The following is a 27,137-nucleotide window of genomic DNA, read 5'->3' as shown; positions in this document are numbered from 1 at the left end:
TCCTCCCTCTTAAGCGCTTAGTAGCGCTACGACCCAGCCCTGGCTGCCAGTTGGTAGGTACCAGTACTGGGGCACTCCAGGCCACACAACTAACTGGGTGGAGACACAGACTCACCCACCAACAGGCCAGCTATATTATAAGATTCAGCTGCCCTGGTATCCAGCTCCACCCACTAAAGAGCCCAGGCCTGCTTCCACCCCCCCATCCACCAGTGGGCTGTCGTTAGAGTCAGAACCTGGCCCACCAGGAGGCAGGCACCAGCCTCCAGACCTCCTGGGTCCTGGCTCTGCCCAGTTTGTGGGCCAACACCAACTGACACACCCAGGGCACTGCCACCAGGGACCCCAGGACCCTGCTCTGCCCACTACCAATTCTACCCCTGGGTATTTATTCAAAAAAAAAATAAAAACACTAATTCAAAAAGATATATATTCCCCTATGTTCATTATAGCATTATTTACAATAGCTAAGATATGGAAGCAACTTAAATGCCTATTAATAGTTGAATGGATAAAGAAGATGTGATATATATGTATGTGTGTGTGTATATATATGTACATATCTCACAATGGAATATTACTCAGCCATAAAAAAGTGAAATCTTGCCACTTGTGACAACATGGATGAACCTGGAGGGTATAATGCCAAGTGAAATAAGTCAGACAGAGAAAGACAAATACTGTATAATTTCACTTATATGTGGAGTCTAAAAAAGAAAACAAGTGAACAAACATAAACATAGTTAAACAGAAACAGACTCACAGATCCAGAGAACAAACGGGTGGTTGCCAGAGGGGAAAGGAGTGGGGGAGGAGAGAAATAGTGAGGGAGATTAAGAGGTACAAACTTCCAGCTACAAAATAAGTGAGTCATTATTAAATGTAGTGTGGGGAATATAGCTTATAGCCAATAATTATGTAATATCTCTGTATGGTGACAGAAGCAACTAGACTTATCATAGTGATCATTTTGAAATGTATAGAAAAATCAAATCACTATTTTGTGTACATGGAAGTAACATAGCATTGCAGGTCAATTATACTTCAAAAACAAACTTATAGAAAAAAAGATCAGATTTGTGGTTATCAGAGGTGGAGGTAGGTGGAAGGGATTGGATTAAGGTATTCAAAAGGTACAAACTTATAAAATAAGTAAAAAAAAGGTAAATAAGTACTAAGGATATAATGTACAACATGATAAATATAATTAACACTGTTGTATGTTACATATGAAAGTTAAGAATAAATCCTAAGAGTTCTCATCACAAGGAAAAAATATATTTGTTTCTTTAATTTTGTATCTACACGAGATGATGGATATTCACTGAACTTGTAATCATTTCATGATGTATGTAAGTCAAAACATTATGCTGTATAGCTTAAATTTATCAGTGCTGTATGTCAATTATATTTCAGTAAAATTGAAAGAAAAAATTCATAAACTCTTCTTGAGGTAACTAGCTCTATGCATCTGGATACACTTCATGTGAGGCATTTGAAATGGGTTAATGCTGGGTGGGTGGTTTGTTTTTTTTTTAGGTTATTGTCCTTTTTTTTTACAACTTTATTGAGGAATAATCAATGAAAAATAAGCTTCACATACTTAAAGAGAACTATTTGATGAACTTGGCACAAATACATACCTATGAAACCATTATCACAATCAAGATAATACATATCCTTCACCCCTCAAGATTTCCTTGTGCTTCTTTATAAGCTATGCTTCCCTCCATCCCGGTCCCCAGGCAACCACTGATCTATTTTCCACCCCTATAGATGAGATTGTATTTTCTAGAATTTTATGTAAGTAAAATTGCTAATGCTTTTCTAAATGTGAGACTTTCCTTCTTTGCTTTGGCTGCTTCTGGTCATACCATCACCACACACGAGTTGTGCTGCTCTGGGGCAGTCTCCATCCGAGGCTTGGCAAGCCCCCTGCAATCTGTGCTGCCCTGTCCAATCCCTGCTGTAGATGCCACTTCTCTACTCCATTTTAGGTGACCTTTTTCTGTTTCCTAGAGCCATGAAGGACCCAGGAAGGCTTACATAATTCTTTTCCTGCAGCTCCCTGCTGTGACCTTGCTAGTCTCCCTTCCTCTTAAGTGGATAATAAATGTTACAGCCCTGATCCTGATGGGCAGTTCGCCAGTTAGGGCCCCAAACACACATACTATATGCTCCTTGGTAGTCAGTGAAGGCAAGTGGGGATTCAGAGCCTTCCCCATCTAGATTTCCCAGTGCTAGACTGTGTTATGTTGTGGGGGGGGGGTGCATACAAGATTCTTGCCCTTTAAGTTGTACACACATTTTTATATAAAGTTTTAAATATGTTTTAGCATATTTATTTAGTAAAATTAAGTGCTCAGCCCTTTAAAAAATTTTTATTTTTACTGTACAAAATAGAATCAAATACAAAATGGTATTTACTCCAAAATTTCATTATTTCTGATTTGTCAGTCTTTTTATAATATGACAGAGGTCCCGTTTTAAAAAAAAAGTTACTTTAGTCTAATCTAAATAATTTCAAGCTAACCCATATCTGAAATGTGTCTTATTTCATCTTTCATATCCTTAATCTCAGCTCGGACTATTGTTAAATTAGATATTTTTTCATTTAAGAAAGCAATTTCTTTCTCTCTTTGTAGTAAGTCAGTAACCAATCTTCCAATGCGTAGTGTTAAATCATTTATCAGTGGTTCCAAGCGGGAAAAGTCCTTCTTTAGATTATACACCTTTGGTTTTAGATCATTTGCAAATGCCACTGTCTTCAGAACTTTGGCTCTGTCACTTTCTAAACTTAAGAATCTATCTGTGTGCTTGTTGAAATCACTCTGTAGCTCAGAAAGTATCTTCTTAACGGAGTTAATTCTTTGTGAATTTTCAGATGCTGTCTTTCGGAGCATTGCTGTTCGGTCAATGCTACTTGAAAGAAGATCACCTATCTTTTTTACTGTATTTTCCTCTACTTTTTCTATCTTATTTTCCAGTTCTTGCACAGAATCTTTCAGTGATGCTACATCAGCTACTAAACCTGAAATACGCCGTAGATCTGTTTTTACGGTTGTAATCTTGAGACCGACATCTTTTGCCATGGAAGTTGTACTTTGGTTTACTTTTGTAACATCTTGAGAAAGAGTTGTCAAATTGTTGTTCAGTATATCCCGGTTTTCAGTTATCCTGTTGGACCAAGTTTTCACTTCATAAATTTCCTCCTGTAGATGCTTTAGGTGAGTAATTATTTGAAAAGACTTCAATTGTTCTATGATAGCTTCAGACTTCTGACACTGTAAGAAAATATAGTACCAGAATAATTAAATTGATTAAAAGCTTAACATTTAAAATTCAACTTAAATTTTGTGTTGTTTTTAATTGTAAAGTTACTGCTCTTGTGGAAAGCATTTGGTAAAAGATACATTAAGTGTATTGCTGGGGGGAGGGTATAGCTCAGTGGTAGAGCCCGTCCTTAGCATGTGCAAGGTCATGGGTTCAATCCCCAGTACCTCTACTAAAAAAAGAAAAAATTAAGTGTATTGCTAATGAATAAAAAAGAAAACATTAAGGATATTTCATAAAATGTTATTGGAAATGGCATTTTCCACTTATTTTTACACCATCAGTCCTCTGTGTAGGACAAAATGAGCTAATTGAGAGATAGTGATGCTTTTTCAGTTGCTGGAGAAGGGAGGAGGAAGCCTCCTCTAGATAGGTTTTGGTAAATTTGGTGTGGGGTGTCAAACAAGATGATATGACTTCTGAAACACAAGTTTGTAGGTATAACAAGTGCTCGAATGAAGGGACTCTGTGTATGTACTTTATTGTCCTATTACTTATCAGTAATACTACCATAGGCCTTATCAAGTTTCTTTCGAAAATAATTGTATTTCTTCAATATGTTTCCTGTGAATCACCTTTCTTAAATTTCATTTGCCTGGTTCATTCAGGTAACCTGTTGGGATTATTTTGGTAATATTAACTTAGTTTTATTTAATGCAAATAAATATTTAATATGCTTGGAATATTACTTTTATAGTAGCTTAAAAAAGGAGCAGCTACATAGTGCAAAGAAATGACAAGCTGAAATGGGGCAGCAGAACAGCTAATGCAAAGCAGCAACACCCCCTTTTGCCTCATCATATATATTTGGTTCCAAAGTATATTTGAGGATTTTTCTCAAAAGGTTTATGCTACATTAATTAGTAGTTGGGGAGGTGGCCCCAATTTTTTTTTTTTTTTGGTAGAGAAGTTAGATTGTGAAAATGTTATTGTGGGTATGACAGTAAGGAATAGCCACAAATAGGAAGGAAATCTAGTAGTAATTGCAAAACCTTACATTTTGTTTTTTAGGGGAAAGTTTTGCAATAAAGTGTATTTGCTTAAACAGAGACTCAAGGGTGAAAGGAGAGGATTTATTTTCATCTATTTCATTACCAGGTTATCATTTATTAATGTATCTACTCTGGTAGAGCAAATGTAGCTTAATTGCCTTATGCAATTAAGACATCTCAGAAAGGGTTAAGTTTATTCTTAGAAGTATCAAATGATTAGAAAATTGCTAGTAAGTCTTTGTTTCACTTGGTAGCTTATAAAAGCAATTTATTATGAACTTCTACTGGTATTTATTAAAATATAAATTCAAGGCAGTATAGGAATAGCCTAAAAATTGTTTCACTGAATTATTTTTAAAGATTATTTAACAGCTTGTTTAACCTATTTGCCTAAGATGAACAGAAGAGTTGGAGTCTATTAGTAGCTTAAAAGATTCACCCCGTAATTTGAATATTTACCAAGTTCCTATCACATATGCAAGGCACTAAGCTAGATGCTGTCCTGTAACGTTAAATACTGTCTAATCTACAAGCATAGCAACATGAGTCAAGGGAATGATTTCTGGGTCCAATTGGCCTTCCAAAAACTTTGCTAAAAGGATCTTTGAACTAAAGGACTTGGAAATTTTACTGATCTCTAAAATTTAAAACCACTCAAAACCAGAAGAGATCTTAGAAACTATCTGGTACAATTCCCTCATTTTACAAAGTAAAAAACTGAGCCCAAAAATAAAGTGCCTAAGAATACACAGTTAGTGGCAAAGCCTAGATTAGAAGATTCTAGTGTAGGGTTTTTTCCTCCTCCACTCTTCCCTAAACGTTTATTGATTTCTTCTTATGCCCAAGGTCACAGATAAAAGTTTTGAGGGACGTATAATCTAGTTTAATAGCAACATCGTAGTGGACACATTTAGCTGAATTATAGCTTTTTGAATTCTCAAGATAGTTCTATTGATAGCAGATTTCTTGTGATTTTTTTTCCCCTCCTCCCTGGCTGAACAGCAGCAAGTTGCACTGTACATGGGAGGTCAGTGGCCTCTGGAATTGGACAGTTTCAGCAGTGTGACTGTTTAGATTCCTAATCCTGCTGAGCCTCAATTTCCTCATTTGTAAAGGGGTCTTGTAGCTAGCTAAACTGTGCAGAGAATTAGTGATAACACATGCAAAGTGCCCAGCACAATGACTGGGACAGGGCAGGCACTCAGTATGTGTTAGGATGATATTGTTAGGATGATGATGAACGTAGCTCTGCTAGCAGTGTGATGCATAATAGGCTCCAAAATGTCAGGTCTCTCCTCCCCTGCTGTGTAATCCCGGGATGGAGGATTTTGATTTGTATTAATAGTTCGTAGCTGAACTGAAATAGATGCTGGGTAAAGCTCTGCAAAGAGCTTTTGCCAACGGCAAATTTAGGTAAGTCTAAAGAGAAATAAATTGTTTCATGTGTTTGGTGAATTTCCAGCATCATTATTTTATAATGACATCATATTAAGCTCTGATCAAGATTATAGATTCATACAAAGGTCTCCAATTACGTTGAAATTAAAAACAATGCCATTAATTTTGAATCTTATAAATTTAGTTTTCTATGAAATCATACAGGCTAATAAATCAAGATTTTTCATTATAAAATAAAAAATACACTTGGTCAACAGCTTCTATTTCATTAGGCAAAATTTAAGGAAGCGTTACTACAAATACACTTTTAAACTTTACATCAAAAAGTTAAAAAAAAATGTTTTGTAAGTGATTTATATGTGCTAATTTAAAAAATGGAGCCAGTACTCTCTAACAGACATTAATTGATGTAAAATTTATTATTAATTACAAAGATACAAAAATGTGTATCTTTCTTAAAGGAAAAACTAACAATGTAATTTAATATTTGATACATAGGGAAGTTTTTAAAATTTCAAATTTCTGTGTTAAATGAATTTAAGAAACAGAGGAAGACAGTGGTGATAGTTGCACAACAATGTGAATGTATTTAACGCCACAAAACTGTACACTTAAAAGATTAAAATGGTGAACAAAAAAAAAAAAAACAGGAAGACAAATGAGGTACATCTAAATCTCTCTAATGACAATTTTTTATCGGAAAACCTCTGAATAAAGGAATATATACATCTGTACAAATATACACACAAGATTATCTTATGGGATACTTACAGAGCGGTAATGTTTGATTCCTTTGTAACTGTCACTATAGAGCACAGTGGCCACCTTGTTTCCACTTATTTTCTATAACCTTTACTGTGGTACACACCCAAGTTAATAATAATAATGCATCAAATCTGGTGACAGGCCAAAATAAATAAATAAATAAAAGTGAAGAGTGCAAGAGACCACGTCTGCCCTTACAGGATGGAGGCTGAAGCAACAAAGTCCCACCTAACTTTATAATTTATTTTATTGGCATGAAAATAAAGGTAAACAAATACAATTTTGTCAGTGCACAGACAAGAACTTAGCTATTCAGAAGTCAAAAGATCTAATGTTAAGATTCCAGAAATGAATGCTGTTCCCCCAGTAGCGGCACTCTTTCAGGTCTATTTTTATGGCCCACGGGTGTCTACCATAGACGTTCCTAACCCCAAAGTAGAACTTGTTTGGGATTTTTCAAAAAACGTGCAAATTTACATACCACCACCTGACCACAACTACCTTTTGTAGCTGACTGCTAAATTCAAGTTTTTTGTGTTTAATTCCACTGAAACTGCATTATAAAACTGAGACTATAGTTGGTCGTTGGCAAGAAGAAACAGATAAGAACAGCGCTTCCATTTGCAGTTAACTCAGTTTCCAACACTAACCCTGGGCACTCTTCATACATCAGTGTACCAATAAAAGCCTTATGTGCGCCCCTAAACCTGCACATTTCCAATTACCATTATTGTAAAAATCTGGCAGAGCTCCCTTTAATCACATCTCAGTATGTCTATGTCTTACTTCTCATGACTCCATTACATAATTTTGTATAAAATAAAATCACTATGTAAAACAAATTTGGGTAATTTAGGGACTCTTTAAAATAATGACATACTTTTAATTCTCATAATCATCACATCATTTCTAATTATGCTGCTTTTTCCTATTTAAAATAGGGCACAGGCTTACTGGTGTATTTTTATTGTATGTAGAATAATTTATCTAGAGATCATGTACCTGCAAACTCTGTGGAGTCTGTAACACAGAACTTAAAAAAAAAAAAAAAAAAGGCCAAGTATACAAAGATATTCCTAAGGTTCACACTTCAAAGCATACACATTTAATTCATAGGGAAAAACCTCCAAAAAGAACATATTTACTCTTTTTAAAAATTTCTTACAAGTATTTATAACACAGTTTAGAACCTTAAAAAGTAAAAGTTTCCCAGGCTCAATAGTTTTCAAAAAGTGCATATTAATTCATAGCAAAGCACCCCAGGCTCTCCCTGAGGCATATTATCTTTTATTTTAGACAAAATTCCTATGAACTTGGTTGTCTGGATTCTTAGCCTGCAGTAAATTGCACAGAAATGAAGAACTGGCCTCCACAGGCACATTACCAACCAACTTGACAATAAGATCAGGTGAGTGGGTCACCTCTACAGGTGACAGAAAGGTATAAGAAATAGATACAAGATTTGAAAAGTAGCAAACTAGGGTCATTGAGTGAGGAGGTAGATACTCCATAGCTCCTAGAGATACTATATTTGGGTCCAATATAACAGATGAAATTCATAATGATACCCATTGATTATTAGAAAAACATTGACAATATTAAGTATACTGCTTTAAAAAAAGTAGAGAAATAACTATTTTAGAAATATTTACATTTAAAAGGGTTAAAATGAAATGTTTTATTGCTTAAAAAGCTTTGACCGTCTGGATAATCCATTTGTATGGACATCTCACTTACTTTCCAATAACGTAGGATAAAGTGAGGCATATCAAAATAACACAAAAGCATGGAACTAATCTATTTAAGTATAATAATGTGGTTCATCAGAATAAATGTAGTGCATTTAAAAATCAGTATCAATTCCTTTATTTTCTAGATTATAGTCTTCTAGAGTTTCCTTTTCTTTTGTACTTGAATATACTATAAAATCATGAACTTTTCCTTTAAGAACATCCAGTTCATTCTGCATCTTTAATATACTGTTATCATACTGAATTCCTTCAAGGGTTTTCTGCATCTCCATTATTTCAGATACTGCTTTCAGCATATCATCTTCCATATTAAACATCTGAAGAGTCAAGTCTTCCATTTTCTTTTCTGTCCCTATCAGATCCTGAGAGACTCTGAGAACTGAGCGAATAGCACTTTCAATTGCTGGCAAATGTGTCTTGCATTCTTCAACTTTGGGTTCGTAGCTGGAAAGTTTACTAGTCAGGTCTTCATCTTTGGCAAAGAGAGCATGCTGTTCCTCTTCTAACTTTTCAACTGCTTTTGTGTCAGAGCCAAGCTGTTCCTCTACTCGCAGAAGATCCTCCTCCTCTTGCCTTTTTACTGTTCTAATATTTCTTAGGGTGCTATCTTCCAAATCTTTTAGCCTTTCAGTGAGCAATTTTATTTCTTGTTCAGCTGAGTTAATTTGGGCAGTAACTTGAGAATGTATATATTTTGATTCTGATTTAAAAATGTCTGTATTAACATTCATTTCTTCAAGGCTTCTCTTCCAGAAATCTGTAATATTCTGGAATTTCTCATTAAGGCTTTGCATCTTTTGAGTGAGCATCTCTTCACTATTTTGAATGTCATGCATGATACTTTGGAGGTTGGATACTTCCTGCTCAAACTGGGTCACCAAAGACATGGATGATGTAGCTTCCTGCAGGATACTTTCAGTAGACTCAAGCTGTATTTATAACACAAAACAATTCCCAAGGCTACTTAATAACTTTTATATTAGGGAAACACACTTTAACAATCACGTGCCAAATTCAAATTCTGAAGATGTCTAAAATATCCAAGGATATCAGAATCATACTGACAAAAACAATTATTACTTTAATATTGTTTTAACATATATTAAGCACATTTAATAGATTCCTGCTATGATAGAAAAATACAATTGTCCCTCATCCCTCGGCATCCACCTGCTGGGGATTGGTATCCTCATGGATACCAAAATCCATGGATAAGTCCCTCATATAAAATGGTGTAGAATGGTGTAGTATTTGCATATCATAAACTTTAAAGCATCTCTATATTACTTATAATACCTAATAAATGTAAATGCTATGTAAATAGTTGCTGGTACATGGCAAACACAGGTTTTGCTTTTTTAAACTTTCTGGATTTTTTTCTTTTCAAATATTTTTGATCTGTGGTTGACTGAATACTTGGATGTGGAACCTGGAGACACAGAGAGCTGACTGTATACACCTGAATTTATAATCCTAAATATTTGTGCATTTTCATGAAGGGATATATAAAAGAGAAAATGATCTTAAAGAAGCCCAAAGTATATCACATTTCCTTCTTTTTTTACTCTAACAGAAAGCAATTTAGTTGTCATTTTTATGATTATTCAGCTTTTTAAGAAACTAATTTAGTTATAAAATTTAATTTCCTAAATTCCATGATATGCTATTCTTCCCTCCTTTTTGTCTAGCTGAGTTCTGTCCTCTCTTCAAGGCTCAGACCAGGTCTCATTCCTCATGCAACATTCTTCCATAGCCCTCGCCCTGACAGCCTGAAGTCCTACAGCACCTATTGTATTACATATTTGCCACTTACTTGGCACTTGGCACCTATCATTCAAGTTCTTGAGTGTTCACTCTGTGCTAGATACCGGATGTAAAAATATACAGTATAGTCCCTGACCTCACAATCTGATTGGGGAGATAGTGTTTTGGATCTTTTACATCAAATATTCTAGAGTCCCAATAAGATTTATTGAGTGTCCTGTGTTCCATTATTAGGCACTAGGGATACAGAGATAAAAGACACAGACAGCATTTGCTCTAGAGAGCAGTAAAAAAGACGGATGAATTAACAACAACAAAAAAATCAGAATAGATTATGATTTGGGTGATGGCAGGATTTGTACGAGAATGCATGCTTAGAGGAGAGATCAGAATTCTGGAGCGCAACAAGGAGGCTTAGAAGTGACTCTGAAATCTGACTCTAACAGACTGATAAATTAACCAGGTGAAGATAAGAGAACTTCTAAATTCCTTAAGGGAAGAGGCCATGTCTTATGTCTTTTTGTAGTCCCCGTATCTCAGGGTTATAAAGAACATGTTTCTTGATGTTTAGGATGAAGAATGGCCAGAAACCTTCTGGGTCCACCCCCATCAGGACCTGAAGAAGTTCTAGGTGATAGCTGGGACAATGCACAATAGCATCACTCTGAATCCTTGTTTAAAAATTATTTTTAATGTACACATGTAGCCATAATGGAAGTTCCTTTAAAAACCAATTCTGAGAAATACTTGTAAATTGGTAATATTGTTAAGTTAAGTTGTCTTATTAGCAGGATTTTGAAGAGCCAAGTTTATCTTGATCTAAGGTACTTTCCTGTTTAGCCTGTTCACCAGGACATCACTATAACCTGGAGGCAGGATAAGCCAGTAGACCTGAAGTACAAGATCAACTTTTCAGGATAATAAAGGCCTCAAGATTTAGTCTGCAAATAATAATAAATGACTAGTATACACGAACAGTTAGCATTTACGGGCTGCCAATCTATCTAAATAGTTTTTCACTTCTGAAAAACAGTTAATATCTTAAATTTATTACTGCTTGAAAGTTCCCAAAGTGTTTGCATATGTACTGTATCTCATCTGATCTTTATAAAAATCTTTGTTATTCTCATTTGATAAATGATGAAGTAGAGATCAAGAGAAGCTAAACTGATGTTTTCCAAGGTCACACAGTTGTGACAAGAGCCCGTGCCTAGTTGTTTTCCCTTCCTATTGTACTATACTGTTGAGTGAGCTGTATGAAGTGGCAGCTATTGTTCAACTACTCCTAGGGCAGATTGGGGGAGAAAGAGCTATGTGAAGACTGAGTATTTCTTGGATCCTAGGATGATGTTTTAAATATCTGCTTCAAAGGCATTTAATTTAATTTATTTACTTTTAACTGAAGTACACAGGTGATTTACTATATTATATTAGTTTCAGGTGTACAATGTAGTGATTTGGTATTTTTGTAGATTATACTCCATTTAAAGTTATTACAAATTAATGGCTATATTTCCCAGTGCTGTACAGTACATCCTGGTTGCTTACAAAAGAATTTTAATTGCTGCCAAGTTTTTCATTTAAAAAGGAAAATCTTTCTTCAGAATTTGTTTTCAATAGCATTTAAGTACACGAAGTTTCCATCTCCTGGAATCTTTTCTAACATTATGTTTGCTCTGATTAGAGGGCCCTTGATGACTACAATCAGATTCCAGCTTGAGCCCTAGGTTAAAATACCAACTCTTGTAGCACCTTCCCAAAGGTCCCTAAACTCACCCTTCATGGTACCCACTAGCACGTGTAACGGATGCATAATTTTTATTTATGGCTTTTCTCTTCTAGGGGGATTATATGCTCATTCTATGCATCAGTCTGCAGGAAATTAGACCTTCTATTTTATTTCTATTTCAGTAACACCTTTGCTTACCCTGGTGCCAAGCACAAGTCCTTGTGTACCTTATAACATGAGTAGAGGCTTAGTGAATGAATAAATGAACAAACAAGTCATGTTTCCCAATGATAGCTTGGTCCCTCGTAGCCAGACAAGGCCCATCTGATGCCTTATCGGTTACAAGCTCACCCTCTCCTGAGACGAGGTAAAAATTTTCAATCTTTCTCACTTTTTCTAGGAATCACAGTAATAATGTATTTGCATTTGCAGCTTGAAGAAACACAATATAGGAAGGATTTTAATTTTAATTTGGCTACAAAATCAGTATTTATTTTAGGTTAGTCAATCTTACGTGCATATGAATATATGTATGTTTACTAAGTGCAAAGTAAAGGAAAAAAACTGATGGATCTTTGCTCAACAAGTGCAATTCCTATTCTAATTTTATACCTAAGAATCAATCATATTTTCAGTGCTCTAGACACTTGATATTTAAATAGAAAATTGAGGTCACATCAATATATAACATTTGTTTTATATATATATATATATGTGTGTGTGTGTGTGTATATATATATATATATATATATACACACACACACACACATACATACACACATAAAATCTTGTCTTTTCAAAATGTTATCTAAGGCTAAATTGGATTGAAGGAAGAATGTGAAATGGTAGGAAGACCAGAGAATTAAAGTAATGGTCTAAAAGGCAAGAAAAAAGAATTATAAACTGGGGTAGAAGGGTGGCAGTGGGGAAGAAAAATGGTAAAATCTCCCCAAATAAGCCAATTAATAATTACCTTTTCTGAAATTAAGCTGATTTTACTTTGAAGACCTTGGAATTCGTTGGTTTCCATCTTTAGTAACTGGTATTGGTTTTCCACTTTCGCAAACTTTTCTGACTGCTGAAATACAAACCTGAAAAAGGAAAAAAATCACTACTTCTTAACTCATACCCACTTAAAATCTGAATTTTAAAAGGATATTTTATACCCACTTTTGGTAAGGACAACATAAATTTTTATTAGTTTATTTCAACAAACATTGAGAGAGCCTGCTGTGTGATTAGGTACTGCTTAACGGTACTACTCATGCATAGATGAGTGAAACATTGCCCCTGTTCAAGTTCACAGCCTAGTGAGTAAGATGGGGTAATAGAAATATGCACAAGAAATATTTTGAAGAAAGAATGAATTATTTAGAAAAAGATATATGATCTCTACTACTTTTCTCAAGGCCATATCTGGGCAATATCTAGAAAATAACTGTTTTTACACTGAGATGTAGAAGCAAGATCTATATTAAAAAGTATTTTTTAATAAAAATGTAGAAGAGAAAAAAACAGTGGGAGTAGAAGAGAGGTGATTACTTTGTAACATTTAATCAGATGTTACAAAGTAACATAGAGTCAACTGAAAACAGGAGTCATTGTCCAAGTGACAATAGAACACATGTTCTTCAAGGTGTATGATATATACAATTGATCGTACTCAAAAATACAAGTTGAGTACGTGTACTTTAGATGCCATTCTAAAATTGGAGTGTATTCGTCATCTGGTAAAAGGTATAAGCATGAAAAAGTTATCCCAATCTTGAAAACAATAAATGGACTTTTGTTTTAGAAGACTTGAAATAAGCAAGCACAAAAGATAATGCTTTGGATCTAGTATCATTTTGGTTAATCAATTTTGACTCAATTCTTCTGGCCAAGAAAAAGCAGCAGCTGAAATTCTTTGCGTATTTATTGAGTCATCAAAAAGCAGTGGAGCAAAACCACGTGAAGTGAATGCCTAAATCAGAGTACACAGACCAGTGGTTCAACGGCTTCATTGCATATTAGAGTCACCTGGCAGCTTTAAAAAAGTATGATGCCTTGATCCCACACACAGAAATTCTGACTTTTTGGATGTGTCTTAGATATTATAAATTTTAAAATCTCCCAGCCAAGGTGAGAACCACTAATTGATACCTGTATTGTAAAAATGACTTCCATTGAAAGACAAACATTTAAAGATCCCACAACTCAACGGAGGTGTGAAAGACTTCTCAGCTTTGTGAATCATTGGAAAGGTGGTGAGGTTTCAAACTCATAAATGTTATCATTAGGCTAACCATTGTTATAAAATTGTCCAAAAATAAAATGGGTATTTTTGCTTTTTAAACAAATGCTTACTTACAGTGTTGGATGAAATAAATTTCTTTTGACGACGGCTAATGTCTATCCTATGAGTTAACAGTGAATTATGTAAGCCCAGGTTACATAATTAATACAGATTGACTTTTCTTCTGAGTGTTAATATGAACTTTTGAACAAGACTTCTGGTTATTAGAAAACACTATTATCTTAATTTCAAAGAAGGATGTGTAGACTTATTCTTTTCTGACTGGCTATTTCATTCTTGGCTTTTAAGAGACCAGCAGACAAAGACAAAGGAGAGAAACGACTTAAAAAAGTAAGTCTAATTTCAGGAACTAGCTTTATCATCCATTACTCCGCAGTGTTATCTCATGGATTTATCCTGTTAATCAGTGTGTTCATTCAGAATAAAATCATAATTATAAAAGAGACTTTTTGTGAAGGTTGATCCACTACGATGATATATTACAAGACTTTCCATTTTATTAAATATTTTTAATGTTCACCTCTGCATTTCTCTCCAAAATTCAAATATTAAGCAAAAGCTTGAGGAAAACCGTATCATGTTAGTAAAAATACCATCTCTGATGATAATTTGTAGGGTTTTTTTTTTCCATGGTTAGCATCTCACAAAAATTAAAAAAAAAAAAGATTCACCATTTCTACATATGAATAGTGCATACAAGAAAAAAACAAGTATAAAGTTGACTTAGTGCTAGTAATGAAAATAAGTGTCTGTATGGTGCTGAGTAAAATACATTTGTTTCATTTTCACTTAGAAGTGCCAGACACTATTCTAAGTGCTTATAAACATTAACTCATTTAACATTAAGGAAGAGGATTTTCTAGAAGCCAAAAATGTATGCTGAGAGGTGTTTTCAATTCTGAAACACTAAGTTTTGAAACTGGTATCCAGATTAGTGCCCAAGGTGCTTCATTTTCTTTCAATGAGTCAGAGGTGTATTCTAACAGGAGCATTTTAAGGCATCCTTAACTCCCCATCTTCCCTAGTTTAGATGAGACAACAATTAAGGTGTGCTACGGACTACAGCTTCTAGTAGAAGAAAAGGACTATAAACAGCTCTGAACTAGGGATTTCTTTTTCCAGGCTCTTGGCCTCTTTTGGATTAATATCAAAGAGAGGCAGCATATCATACTGGCTGAGTGTGGAGCTGGGTAACTTTGGCTATGCCATTTATTAGCTGTACAACTGCCTCAGCTATTTTATTTAAGTTATCTTTACCAGCTTCCTCATCTGCAAAGTGGAGATTACTACTACTTACTTTTTAGGGTGTTAGAGAGATTAAATAGGTTCATGTTTATAAAACTCTTACAGTGCCTAGAGCATAACACATCAGCTATTCTCTTTAAGTACCTTGACTCTTTCCTTTGGACTGCTTTGTGCAGCTGCTTTCCCATCCCTCTGACAAGACTATAGTGGTAAGATGGATTGGGACTCCCTTCTATTTACACTTGATAGAAGCCATAGGCCTGCCCCACTTTGAAATCAGAGTTGGGTTTAGTGCAAACAAAGGATGGAATGGGTGGATAAGATCACTAATAGGAAGAGAAGCACTATTATACTGTTTTTTGGCCTCTTTTTACTATCATAAGTAAAGACTTTGAAGGGATGGATGTAAGGGATCCAGGTTAATTGGCTACCTGGGTGTAGGCCTTACAAAAGGAATCTTCCCGATTCCTTCATAATCCATTGCAGTTTAGAGACCTCATGGAGATTTAAGGCCCTGCAGAAATAAATTGTGTATTTCCTTGGAGTGTTGCCTCTGCATAGCTCCTTTAGGAATCTTGGATGGCGGACAGCTCGTTGAGGAAAATAAATAGCATTTTCTCTGGCTTTGTTTCAACTTAATGATGAGAAAGAGGTATATAACCAAAGGAAGCTATTATTATGGACCTCTCACAAGAAAGGGAGTTCCAGAGCCACTTCTTAGGGTCGGTACGCATTAGGCATGTTTCATATTATAGCTTCATTTTCAGCACATGACTGAAAGTTCAGGAAAACACTGACCATATTCCATTTTTAAAGGATTTATTAGGACTTACTAGCATTTAAAGGATAACCCTGTCTTTTAGGAAAAACTGCACTAACAACAAAAAGCTGAAAAAATGGCGTTAGCCAAGATTTTGCTAGTATGTTTTATAGAGAAAACTGTATTAGATAATAGAGGAAAAAAATCCTGAGTTATCTGATTGTTAAAGAGCTTCTGACTTCTTAGACATAATTATCACAAATGCTATGAAAGTTTTATAAAGGCAATGAAAAATTTCATTGAAATTTCCAGAAGAAACTTAAAATTTTTACAATGGAACTTCTGGTTGACTAAATTTCTATGTAATTAAAAAAGCTTGTAAGGTTTTATTTGTGTCCTGTTTAGTAATTGCATACTTTTAAAAACTTTTTGAGAGCAGAATTTCTTCAATACTCTTATTTGGAAAATGTCCTTAAGAGTTTACAAATGAGGTACGCAAACCAACACTCAAATCATATTAGTTTTTGGCAACTGTTATCTCCAACATCTTACTGTTGATATAGGATGATTATTAGAACTTCATCTAACAGAGAGATGTTAAAGTACCAAACTTTTGTTATGCATTATCTCTGTTTATTTTCCAAACAAGGATCCAAAGACTAAAGGTCTGAAGACCCTGAAATAGTGATGCCTTAAAATCGTCCTTGGACAGCGGACTGTCTCTATTGCAGGTACTAACTGTAAATTCCTGAGCTGAAGTGTCTGCTTTTCAAATTTTTTTTTCCTTTATAGATTCCTATTATTGTGTCTTCCCAGGACAGTAACTAAAGTATTGAAAAGCTGAACATTTTCTGATGTAATTTATCTCATGAATATTAATCTTTGGATAATTAATAAGGATTATTAAATTCAGTAACTAAAATCTGTTGTATTAGGTTCCATAGAGAAGCAACATATATATATCTTAACCTACTAAGTTCTGTTACTAAATAACTTTCCCAGTACAAAGTTTTTTGATTTACTCAAAAAAAGTCATTAATTTTAAATCATAAGAGCAGTTTATTTAAAATAGTAAGTTGTGGACATTTATTCAAGGTCAAAATATTCCATAAACAAAAATAACAATTTATCTTTTTTTGAAGAGACTAACAATTAGCATTTCACTTTATTGTAACAAATCTTTTGAGTCTGAATCAGAATCAGTCATCAGTAAAGCATAATTCAAAATATACTATCATCAAAAATATGCTAGATGAGAGGCCATACGGGGTCCCTTCTAGAATCCAACTACTCTTGAAGATGAACACTATACTTTAAATACTTTAAAAATCAGTGAAAAGTGTAAAGAAACTCTAATTTAAAGCGTCAGTCTTGTTATTAAAATACAATTGGCTAGTCCTGAAGACAGTGAGGAAAATAAAATTAGTAAGTCGGCTTTACGATTACCTCTTAGTATTCACTTTTACTATGACATCAATATATCGTATTTGCCTGGTTTAAAGACTATAAATATTTAGCTTTAGGTGAACACAAGTGCTATACTTTTGTTGCTTTCCAATACAAAAATTCAACCTGTAAGTTAGGAAGAGAATTTTAACGCATGCACATTGATCAAAATATGAGCGATACTCCGAATTTTGATATTATCATTAAGTTCTGTTGCTTTGAGATTATAATGACTTCTTTTGAGGTTGCAAACGTTGCCACTATACATTTATGGGTGGGGCAAATTTGTCCCAGATGCACATGGTGCAGGAAATAACGGGTTATAAAAACGGGAAAGCTTCCGTCGTGTAGGAGGCGCTTTATAAAGTTTGGCATGTCTTAGTGGTTGACTCATTCCCAAATCTTAGCTTCAACTCTAGTTGTGCGATTGGGGCACGGTACTAGTACAAAGGAAAATTAACCATAAGAAACGCGCGAAAGGGAACGTAAAAGTTGGGTGATCCCTTCCTTGGGGCTGAGGCAGAGGAACAGAAGCCGCAAGTTTGGGCGTTGGAGGTTAGCAGGATGCCGAGCCGGGTTGGGCCGGGGCAGAGGCGGGACCCCGAGAAGAGAGAGCGACCACGGGAGGCCAGACACGGCCTGGGCGGCCTCAGCCCACTTACCAGGCCAGGCCCAGGCACGTCCCCAGCGACAGCAGGCTCACGCCGGTCCGGGGGTCCACCCAGCCCCCGCCTCCACTGCACCGAGCCTCGGGGTTCTTCCCGCCCTCACTCCGCTTCCCAGGCTCCGCGGGGGCTCCCTTGAGCCCCGACTTCTTTCGACTCTTCACCTCGGACATGTCTGGAGATTCTCAGGACGACAAACCCTGAGGAGGCCTCTTCACCCTGGGATAGCGGGACGTGGCTGCCTCCGCCTCTGCAGGAAGCCTCGGCGGTGACCGCGCCCCTTTTCAGACTTGGCACCGCCCAGAAATCAGCCCCCTCCTCTGCCGGACTTAGCTGCTCCACAGAAGCTGCCAGCCACCCTCCTTCTAGGTCTTCCAGCTGAGGAAGGCGGGTTCTCTGCCTTAATGATGCAAACCTGGAGAGAACTTGGCTCCCGGGACGCCGGGACACCAGGGGGCGGGGCGGGGCAGCGCGTGCCACGTGAAGCGTGCCGCCGCCTCACTCGTCACCTCATTGGAGCGCGCCCCGCCCCGCCCCCTCCGCGGGGTGGGTCCGACGGCGCTTTTTTGTGCGCGCGCGGGCACAAGCCGGGGTGGGAGCGCGCGCGGCGGCGGCCGCCTCACGGGGTTCGGGCTGTGTGTACTTGCTTGCACGGGCCCGCGCCGTCCGAGCTGGGCGGACTGGCGGGTTTTGACTGTTCCGCGTCCTGAGGCGCAGAGGAGAAAGTATTTGGCGGGCGCGGTTAATTTATTCCTGGGCAGAAGGGGTGAGGGAGGCGGAGGTGAGGAGTCTGGGCGTCAGAGACCCGCGAGGACTTGAAGTAGCCGCGGCGGCGTCCGGAGTGGCGCCGGGGTCCCGCGGACGTGCAGTTGCATCCTGAGAGGAGGAGTGACCGCCCGAGTCGCCCTCCTTCCTTTGTGTCTGGGTTGGAGTTCTCACCTCGGTGCCCTGGAACTGCGCAGGCCACCTGCGGGGTGACGCCTACTTCTCCGCGGGTCGGAGGTCCCCGGGGGTCTTCTGGTAACTCCGGATGCGGAGGCCCAGGTGAGGCACCTGTGAGGCCCGGGCTTGTCCCGCGGCTGACCCCCGAACCCTGAATTTCCTTTCCAAAGCCCCGTTTGCCTCCCCTCGCCCCTAACTTGATTTCCCAATCTGTCGCCGCAGGGTTGCTCTTCCCAGGGAAGGCCTTGGTGCGAGGATTTGGGTAAGTTTGAGCCTCCCTTTTCTCCCCGAACTAGGTTTTTTGGAGGTTCAGTAGCCGATTTTACGGACTCAGAATTATGGATTAATGAATAATTGTTTAGCATTCTGATACTGTACCAGGAAGAGAAATTATCTAAAGAGGAAGTGGTCGAATACTGCGTTTTTCCTAGATCAAACTGTCCTTTATATTTCACAGTTATGAAGAATCCTGACTTTACATGTTGATGTGGTTACAAAAGATAGGACACTAGAACTTGTTCAGGATATTTCATTGTGGGCAGAGTTAAAAAACATAAGACTTAGGTCTTTAAACAGGGCTAGGTAAAATTGGAAATAAGTTTCAGATGGTCAGAAAGTATCTCTTGGTTTAGCTATTGCAAATAACCTAAGAAGTTCATTGTTGTTTTGTGAAATCGAATTTTACTACTGAAAAATTAAGGGAAATGTTATGTTTACTTTGAGGTCATAAAACATTATTAACATTTAAAAATTAGCATGGCCTTGATTCTGATCATAACTTTTCCTTTATCAGTTTCATGCCAGTACTGAGCATTTTGTGAACCTTAACAAGCATAGGCAAATGCTCTGCTTACCTGTGTTTGCAAGTGACACATTTGGTGGCACTTTTTATGGTCATTATTGAAGCTTAATAATTACTCCTGTATGCTCGAAATTACTTGTGTTCAGCTCTCTTTTTGCACTTCGGACATAACATTCTAATTATCTCTTTTTAGAATTTTACTGTATCTTTTATTTATGTATTTATGGGAGGAGGTAATTAGGTTTATTTATTTATTTTAATAGAGGTTCTGGGGATTGAACCCAGGACCTCATGCATGCTAAAGGCACACTCTGCCACTGAGCTATACCCTCCCCCTAAGTATCTCTTTCTCTCCTACCACATTGTGAATTCCTTCAGGGGTATGATTTAATTTTCTCTGTAGCCTCGGAGCCTGACACGTAGGATGGGCTCAGTTGTTTATTGAAGGAACAAATTAATAAACACATTTAGATACTCACTGTAATACATTAGCTTGAGTTCTGTTAATGTTTTAAAAACTTGCAAACATTGTGATGGAAAAAGTTGCATTATATTTGAAATAAAGTTGGTAGGAACTTAGACTAAAACAGTAAAAAGAATATTATTCTGTCTTATGTCCTCCTAATCTAAGAAATGACATCAGAGAGTATTTTCTGTTGCTTTGTCATCCTTAGCAGCTCAGCTGAAACATTAGTGGAGTAAGTATATGAGAAATGTGTTTACCAATGAAGACCAAGAGCTGACACCCATCTTAAATGAGAACTAATGCTCAATACCAAGAATGCTCTATTTAGTCTTAGGATGGATAAAGCAATCAATACATTTATAAATATTAGGACTTAAGTATGATCACTGTTTATAAAATTTTAAAGGAAGTTTTTAAATTGTGCAAATGATAACATGTATTGAAAAAAATTAAGACAGTACAGAAAAAGAACAAAAAAGGGAAATCCCCTATAGCTTGCTACTTGGAAGTAACCCAAACATTTTGCTGAACAAACTTCTAAACATCTCGCTATGCATTTATATGAGACCAACACATACTTTGTGCTATAGGTGGGATCATATTTAAAATATTTTCAATCAGCAAGGTGTCATGAGCATCTTTTGATGACAGTACATGGATATATGTCATCATTTTAAATGGCTGTATAATATTCCATCTCTGTATGCATACTCTAATTTTTTAATCCATACTTAGAATGATGGGCATTTAGGTTGTTTTAATATTTTTTATCTTACCTAAATACTCTGTTAACTCTTTTTGTGGATATCTTACCTAAATACTCTGTTAACTCTTTAACAGATAGATATATGAATATCTCTTTGAGACAAATTCCTAGAAGTGGGATTTCTGGGTTGAAGAGAATGCTTAAACATTTCTATGTCTTGCCTTCCAGAAAAGTTGTATCCACTTTGGACTTTCCTTAAGCAGTTTATAAGAATACTCATTTTTCTCACACTTTTGAATGCATTGGATTTTATTTTTAAAAATCTTCGAAAAAAAACTTTTCTTTACATTTTTACATTACCAGTGGAGTTATACATCTTTCCATATCTTTATTGGCTTGACAAACGTTTTGATGTTTTGCCTATAGCTCATGGTTGACAGCTCAAAGAGAGAAAAATTTGAGGGACGATGGATGCAAAAGCTCGAAATTGTTTACTTCAACACAGAGAAGCCCTGGAAAGGGACATCAAAACATCGTACATCATGGATCACATGATTAGTAATGGAGTTTTAACAGTATCAGAGGAGGAAAAAGTAAAAAATGAGGTAAAGGCCTCTGAGGCAGTCTGTTTCTTAAAAAATTTTTAGGATTTGTTTCAAAATTTGTACTGGTCTCCACTAATTTATGTTGCAGATATATTCTTTGTAGTATACTAAACTTTTTTTTTTTTTAGCCCACCCAACAGCAACGAGCAGCTATGCTAATTAAAATGATACTTAAAAAAGATAACTATTCCTACGTATCATTCTACAATGCTCTACTACATGAAGGGTATAAAGATCTTGCTGCCCTTCTCCATGCTGGCATTCCTGTTATCTCTTCTTCCAATGGCAAAGATTCAGTTGGTGGAATAACTTCATACGGTTTGTATCCATGATACCTTCTATCACAATAGCTACATTGCTGCAGTTTTGTCTTATTGCAGATGGAGCCTGCTAAAGAGACTGATCAGTTCACTGAAAAATACATATGAAAAACTTATAGTTGTTTTCGAATTTAAATATTTTTATTTGCATCTGTTACCTCTCACATTTTCTTGTCCAGTGAACTACTTACTGCTGAAGTAATAATGTACATCCTCTAATTTTTAGAGGTAATAGGACAATTTATAAGACTTTAAGTTCTCTAGTTTTGTGTTTATTGAGTTCAAGCATAGGGAAGAAGAAGAATCTTTGGAAATCTATGCTCTTGAAAGCAATTCCATATTCTTCCCTTTATACTCTCCTTCTCAATCTGCAATATGAGAAAGATTGGAGAGTCAGGGAGGAATAGGATGAGTAAGAGCAGATATAGGTGGAGATTTTCATTGTAGTCATCTTAAAAGGTGTATGTTTGCTTTTGTTCTGGGTGTTGTAAGAAATCAGAAAGTTGGAGTTACTGTGCTAGCTACATTTTCTTCTCTTGGAAATTCTGAGGCTAAGGTCTCAGCCTTGCTCTTTTTGGTTTTTATTTTTTTATTATTTGAGTAACCATTTCAACGTTTTCTTCATTTATGCTTCTTTTGTTTTGGATTTCAGTAAGGACAGTCCTGTGTGAAGGTGGAGTACCACAGAGGCCCGTTGTTTTTGTTACTAGGAAGAAGCTGGTGCATGCAATTCAGCAGAAGCTCTTCAAACTGAGTGGTGAACCAGGATGGGTCACCATATATGGAATGGCCGGTTGTGGGAAGTCTGTATTAGCTGCAGAAGCTGTTCGAGATCATTCTCTCTTAGAAGGTAAGTTTTGATTTCCATCGTTGACTAACAAGATATTCTTTAGGCATTGCATTAGTTTCCTTTTGCTGCTTTAACAGATTACCAAAATTTGATGGCTTAAAACTACAGAGATGTATTATCTTTTAGTTTTGGAGTTCAGAAGAACAAAGTAGTTCTTACTGGGCTAAAATCAAAGTGTCAGCAGAGCTGAATTCCTTTTTGGAGGCTCCAGGGAGAATCCTTTTCCTTGCATTTTCCAGCTTCTAGAGGTGACCTGCATTCCTTGACTCATGGTTCCCTCCCCCATTTTCAAAGCTGGCAGTGTGTAACATCTTCAGATCTTTCTTCTCTGATCTCTGCTTCTTCCATCACATCTCCTTTTCTGACTCTGACCACCTTGCCTCCCTGTAAGGGCCCTTGTGGTTACATTGGGTCTGCTGGATAATCCAGGATAATCTCATCTCAAAATTCCTAATATAATTGCATCCAGTCCCTTTTGCTGTGTAAGGTGACATATTTACAAGTCCTGTGGAACAGGATGTGGACATCATTGGAGGGCCATTTTTCTGCGTACCAAGGTGATTAAATTTGGATTTTATTTTCTGCCTAGCCTGTTACAATGAGATTTGACTAGCTAGACCAATAAATTCACGTATTATCAGATGGCATTTACTACTGGAATGAAGCTAGTTCCCTTGTATGTTAATAATTGAAAGAATTGTGGGATTCAGAAAGTATCTTGAAAGGTTGTCCAGCTTATATCCCTGCCTTTAAAGCAGTTCTAGACTTAACACCTTCCTGTCAGTTGAGTGTCTGTTTTGGCATAGAGTGCTGTAGGGAGGGAGACTGATGGAAACTCATGCCATTAATGGTCCCAGTGGTAATTCTCCCATGTATTTAGTGTTGTGTATTAAACTATTAATTCCATTTCTGTAATTAATTCTATCAGTCACTTATATTTAAAAATAAGTCTTTAGTAACTTGTCTGTTTTATGTGTAATCCCAAGAAAAAGAAAAATTGAGAGTTGACTGTAGTAACCAATGGGTGTTTGCAGGTAGGCTTTATAGATTCATTTGATATTCAATGACTGACTTTTCTTGCTTGTATCTATTCGTGTATTCAGTAAATGTTTGAGAACCTATTATGGAGCTTGGCACTGTTGTGGGCAATAGACATCTAAAAAGAAGGTATCTAAGGAATTTACTTACAGTCTGGTATGGGAGGCAGACATATAAACAAATTATGTTTTATGTGATAAATTGAACAGTAGAAACAAGTATTAAGGTACAAAGTTAGAACAAAGGAAGGAAGCATTATGTCTCTCGAGGAAGAAAATGGACAGGACAGGGTTCCTGAATGAGATGACATTTTAGGTGGAGTTTGAAGAAAGAATAGAAGTTCGCCAGATGGACTAGGCAAGGATGGAAGAGTAGGGAAGGTGGAAAGGGTATTGGGTAGTTACTGGAGTAGGCAAGGTCATACTGTGCAAAAGAGGGTTTAGGACATTAGGCAGGTGTACTGCTGATGCTAATGAGTCTGATAGGCTCTCAGTGTTCCCTGTCGGGAGTAATTGTACAGCTCCCTCAGTCTTTGCCTCCATCTATTAGTGAATTCTGGGTGGTTTAAAAAGATAGTTCCTGACTTCTAATTGTTTATAACTTTTTTTGTTTGTAATACATAGTCACCAGTTAAGGCAGATTATGATGAGATGACTGAATGGAAAGAGTAGTAAGCATCTGAGAGATTTAGAAATACAGAGGCTAGGGCATGTCTTTTGTACACCCCTGGCTTTGTTTCTACTTTCACAGCCTCTGTCAGCAGTATTGATCATACTTTTGTCAGAAGTATGCCCAATTCCTAAACCCTGGTTTTTCTCCTTTGTCATATAGAAATTTCCCAGGACTCAGTTCCATGCAAATCTCAGGGCCAAGGATTTGTTTTTATTTATTCACGTTTTTAGCTCTACTGCAAAGTTAATTACCAAGGATATTTCAGGATAAAATTGGTTTAAGTTCCTTTTGTGTGAAGAAATGGGTTTTCCTTTCAACATAATGATGAGTTTCCTTTAAAATATATTTTTATAATATGCCAATTTATAGGTTTTAAAGTATGCCCTTTAATGCAATTTAAACCACTATTATTGGAGTGAGTTTTCAATCTTCAGGGTTAAAATTGACCAACAACTTATGGAGTTAATTACCCCGGAATCATAACAGTTTTATAAATTGTGGTCTCAGAATAGATTTTAACTAATTTGAGGAAATATCAGAGATGCTAGCAATTGTCCAGTGCATAGTGAGCTTAATTCATATCCCTCATATGCTTTAGTGAGATCTCAAGTACAGAGGATTACATTAATCATATTCTTCAGTTCACAGTGCATTATCACATAAGACTTAGCTTCTTGCTTTATTTCCTTTTAAAAATTTCCTATTCTCATTTCCCTTTCCCTCCTCTAAAGGAAAACACACTCCTCCTTTGTGTCTTCTCTACACAACTGCAACACTACTTCATTTCTAACACCAGATGTGTGAGTTTTCCACATATCCAGCAATTTTTAACCACCACCTGGGTGTCATACTCTCTTCTGATAGCGTCTACCTGGAGATAGCATCAGATCCCATAGGTTAAGGGTTCAGTCCCACCATTCGGCCCCTCAACCCCTGCAGGTGCCAATTGCCAGTTCAGGTTGTTACCTGTGCTTCTGATGACTGTACTTACTAGATTACTGGTTTATTACACAAGAGTGAAACTCTGAAACAGCCAAGTGGAAGAGATGCACAGGGCACATATGTGGGAAGGGGTGCAGAGATTCTGTGCACTATCTGGATGCATCTCCCTGTACTTCATGTTCATGTATTCACTAACCCAGGTGATCCCTTTTGTGTTTTTATGGAGGCTTCATTACATAGGTAGGATTGATTAAATCATTGGCCATTGGTGATTGAATGCATTCTCCAGTCACTCTCCTCCCCCTGGAGGTCTGGGAGGTGGCACTGAAAGTTCCAACTCCAATCAAGTGATGGGTTCCCCGGCAACCAGCCCCCATCTTAGGTTATTTAGGGGCTTTCCACTTTATTAACTTAAACAGCTGGAGTTGAAAGGGGCTTGTTACATGAATAACATCAGTCACCCATTTCACTTTTGTACTCTGGAGCAATTTCAGGAACTGGAAACAAAACTAAGTATTATAGCAAAAGATATTTCTGGCTCTTATTTGGGAAATTACAAGGGTTTTAGAGCTGTGTGCCAGGACAAGTCAGAAGACCAAATCACAGAATCACCTCCCCATAGGTGATCTTTCTAATGTATTTAATGAATGTTCTTTGTAGGTGTATGTCTAATGTTTGTTTTCTTGTAAGATGTTTATGTTGTTGATATGCAAATATTTAAAGTTTGCTTAAATGTTAGTGTTATTCTGTATCTTATCTCTTGATGCTATATTTTTAAGATTTATCCTTGTTGTGTGTATTGTTCGTTATATTTAATTGCTACCTTCCATGGAGTACATCCAATACATTGTATTGTTAATTCTCTAGTGAACAGATATATAAATTGTCTCCAGCTCTGCTGCACCAGCAAAACTGGGCTGAACTTTTATAGGAGTGAGAATTTCTTGAGTATATGTAGCTAGGAACACAGTCACTAAGTTACAGGATATACAAATATCAGATCTGATTGTCTTCCCATCTGTGCATTCCCATCAATAGCATATGAGGGCGCTTATATCCTCACTTTCTTAGTGACACTAGGTATCATCCAGCTTTGCAATTTTTACCAGGCCAGCAGGTGTAAAGTGATGTCTTTTAATTTGCGTTTCTCTGGTAACTTGAGTTTGACCATTTTTTCGAAAGGTTTTTAGCCATTCGGGTTTCCTTGTTTATAAATTTTGTTGATATCATTTGTTTTTCCATTGGGATTTCCATTTTGTTGCTTTTTAGGAGTTTCTTGTATATTCTAGATAATAGGTCTTGTTGGTTTTTGACTTTGTAAATACTGTCTCCTTGTTTAGCATCGATATTAACTTTGTCCTGAATGTCCTTGATAGAAATCTTTAATTCTGATGTAGTCCAATTATTCCATTTTTTTTCTTTCTAATCTGTGCTTTTTCTTAAGTAGTCCTATTCATAGTCTTACCATTCATATTTAGCCTTTCAATCCATTTGGAGTCTGCTTTTGTATATCTACTAGTTTAAGAGTAGATACTTTTCCAAAGATAAATATTAATCTCTGTAGTTCACTTCCATTCTAAAATACAGGATTATTAGTTTTTTGTCATTTAATTGTAGTATAAAACTTTTTTTTTCTTTTGAAAGTATACA

The 27,137-nt window shown here is 36.6% G+C and overlaps 2 protein-coding genes across 24 annotated transcripts in view; one reads left to right on the top strand and one right to left on the bottom strand.

Moving 5' to 3' along the window:
• Positions 1-2,362: 2,362 nt before the first annotated feature.
• Positions 2,363-18,615, bottom strand: IKBIP (IKBKB interacting protein). Of its 3 annotated transcripts, XR_006727516.2 has the most exons (4): positions 18,142-18,615; positions 12,706-12,823; positions 8,226-9,168; positions 3,235-3,284 (listed from the first exon to the last, which is right to left on the bottom strand). XR_006727516.2 is itself a non-coding variant. In XM_010962768.3 (3 exons), exons 1-3 carry the CDS (start codon positions 18,315-18,317, stop codon positions 2,529-2,531), a joined length of 1,050 nt encoding a protein of 349 aa, XP_010961070.1. In that variant the 5' UTR covers positions 18,318-18,613; the 3' UTR covers positions 2,363-2,528. The 3 variants fall into 3 exon arrangements, 2 of the variants coding, with proteins under 2 accessions (XP_010961070.1, XP_010961069.1); XM_010962768.3 differs by lacking the exon at positions 8,226-9,168 and having other exon boundaries at positions 2,363-3,284; positions 18,142-18,613; XM_010962767.3 differs by lacking the exon at positions 3,235-3,284 and having other exon boundaries at positions 6,285-9,168.
• A 111-nt stretch (positions 18,616-18,726) lies between these two features.
• Positions 18,727-27,137, top strand: part of APAF1 (apoptotic peptidase activating factor 1) — a 115,278-nt gene continuing 106,867 nt past the window's right edge. For 20 of the 21 annotated variants that reach the window (XR_012510721.1, XR_012510720.1, XR_012510719.1 and 17 more), the window contains exons 1-5: positions 18,727-19,188; positions 19,309-19,348; positions 21,487-21,665; positions 21,794-21,983; positions 22,638-22,835. Coding sequence is in view for 5 of the 21 variants with exons in the window: in XM_045522452.2 (XP_045378408.2) it covers positions 21,528-21,665; positions 21,794-21,983; positions 22,638-22,835 (526 nt within the window). In the remaining 16 variants the exon portion in view is untranslated. The remainder of the gene's footprint in view (positions 19,189-19,308; positions 19,349-21,486; positions 21,666-21,793; positions 21,984-22,637; positions 22,836-27,137) is intronic. The other variant, XR_012510717.1, reaches the window with a different exon arrangement.

Source organism: Camelus bactrianus, chromosome 12, assembly GCF_048773025.1.
Source record: "Camelus bactrianus isolate YW-2024 breed Bactrian camel chromosome 12, ASM4877302v1, whole genome shotgun sequence".
NCBI classification, from domain to species: domain Eukaryota; kingdom Metazoa; phylum Chordata; class Mammalia; order Artiodactyla; family Camelidae; genus Camelus; species Camelus bactrianus.
The sequence above is the reverse complement of the archived record's forward strand: the minus strand, read 5'-3'. Positions and strand labels throughout refer to the sequence as shown.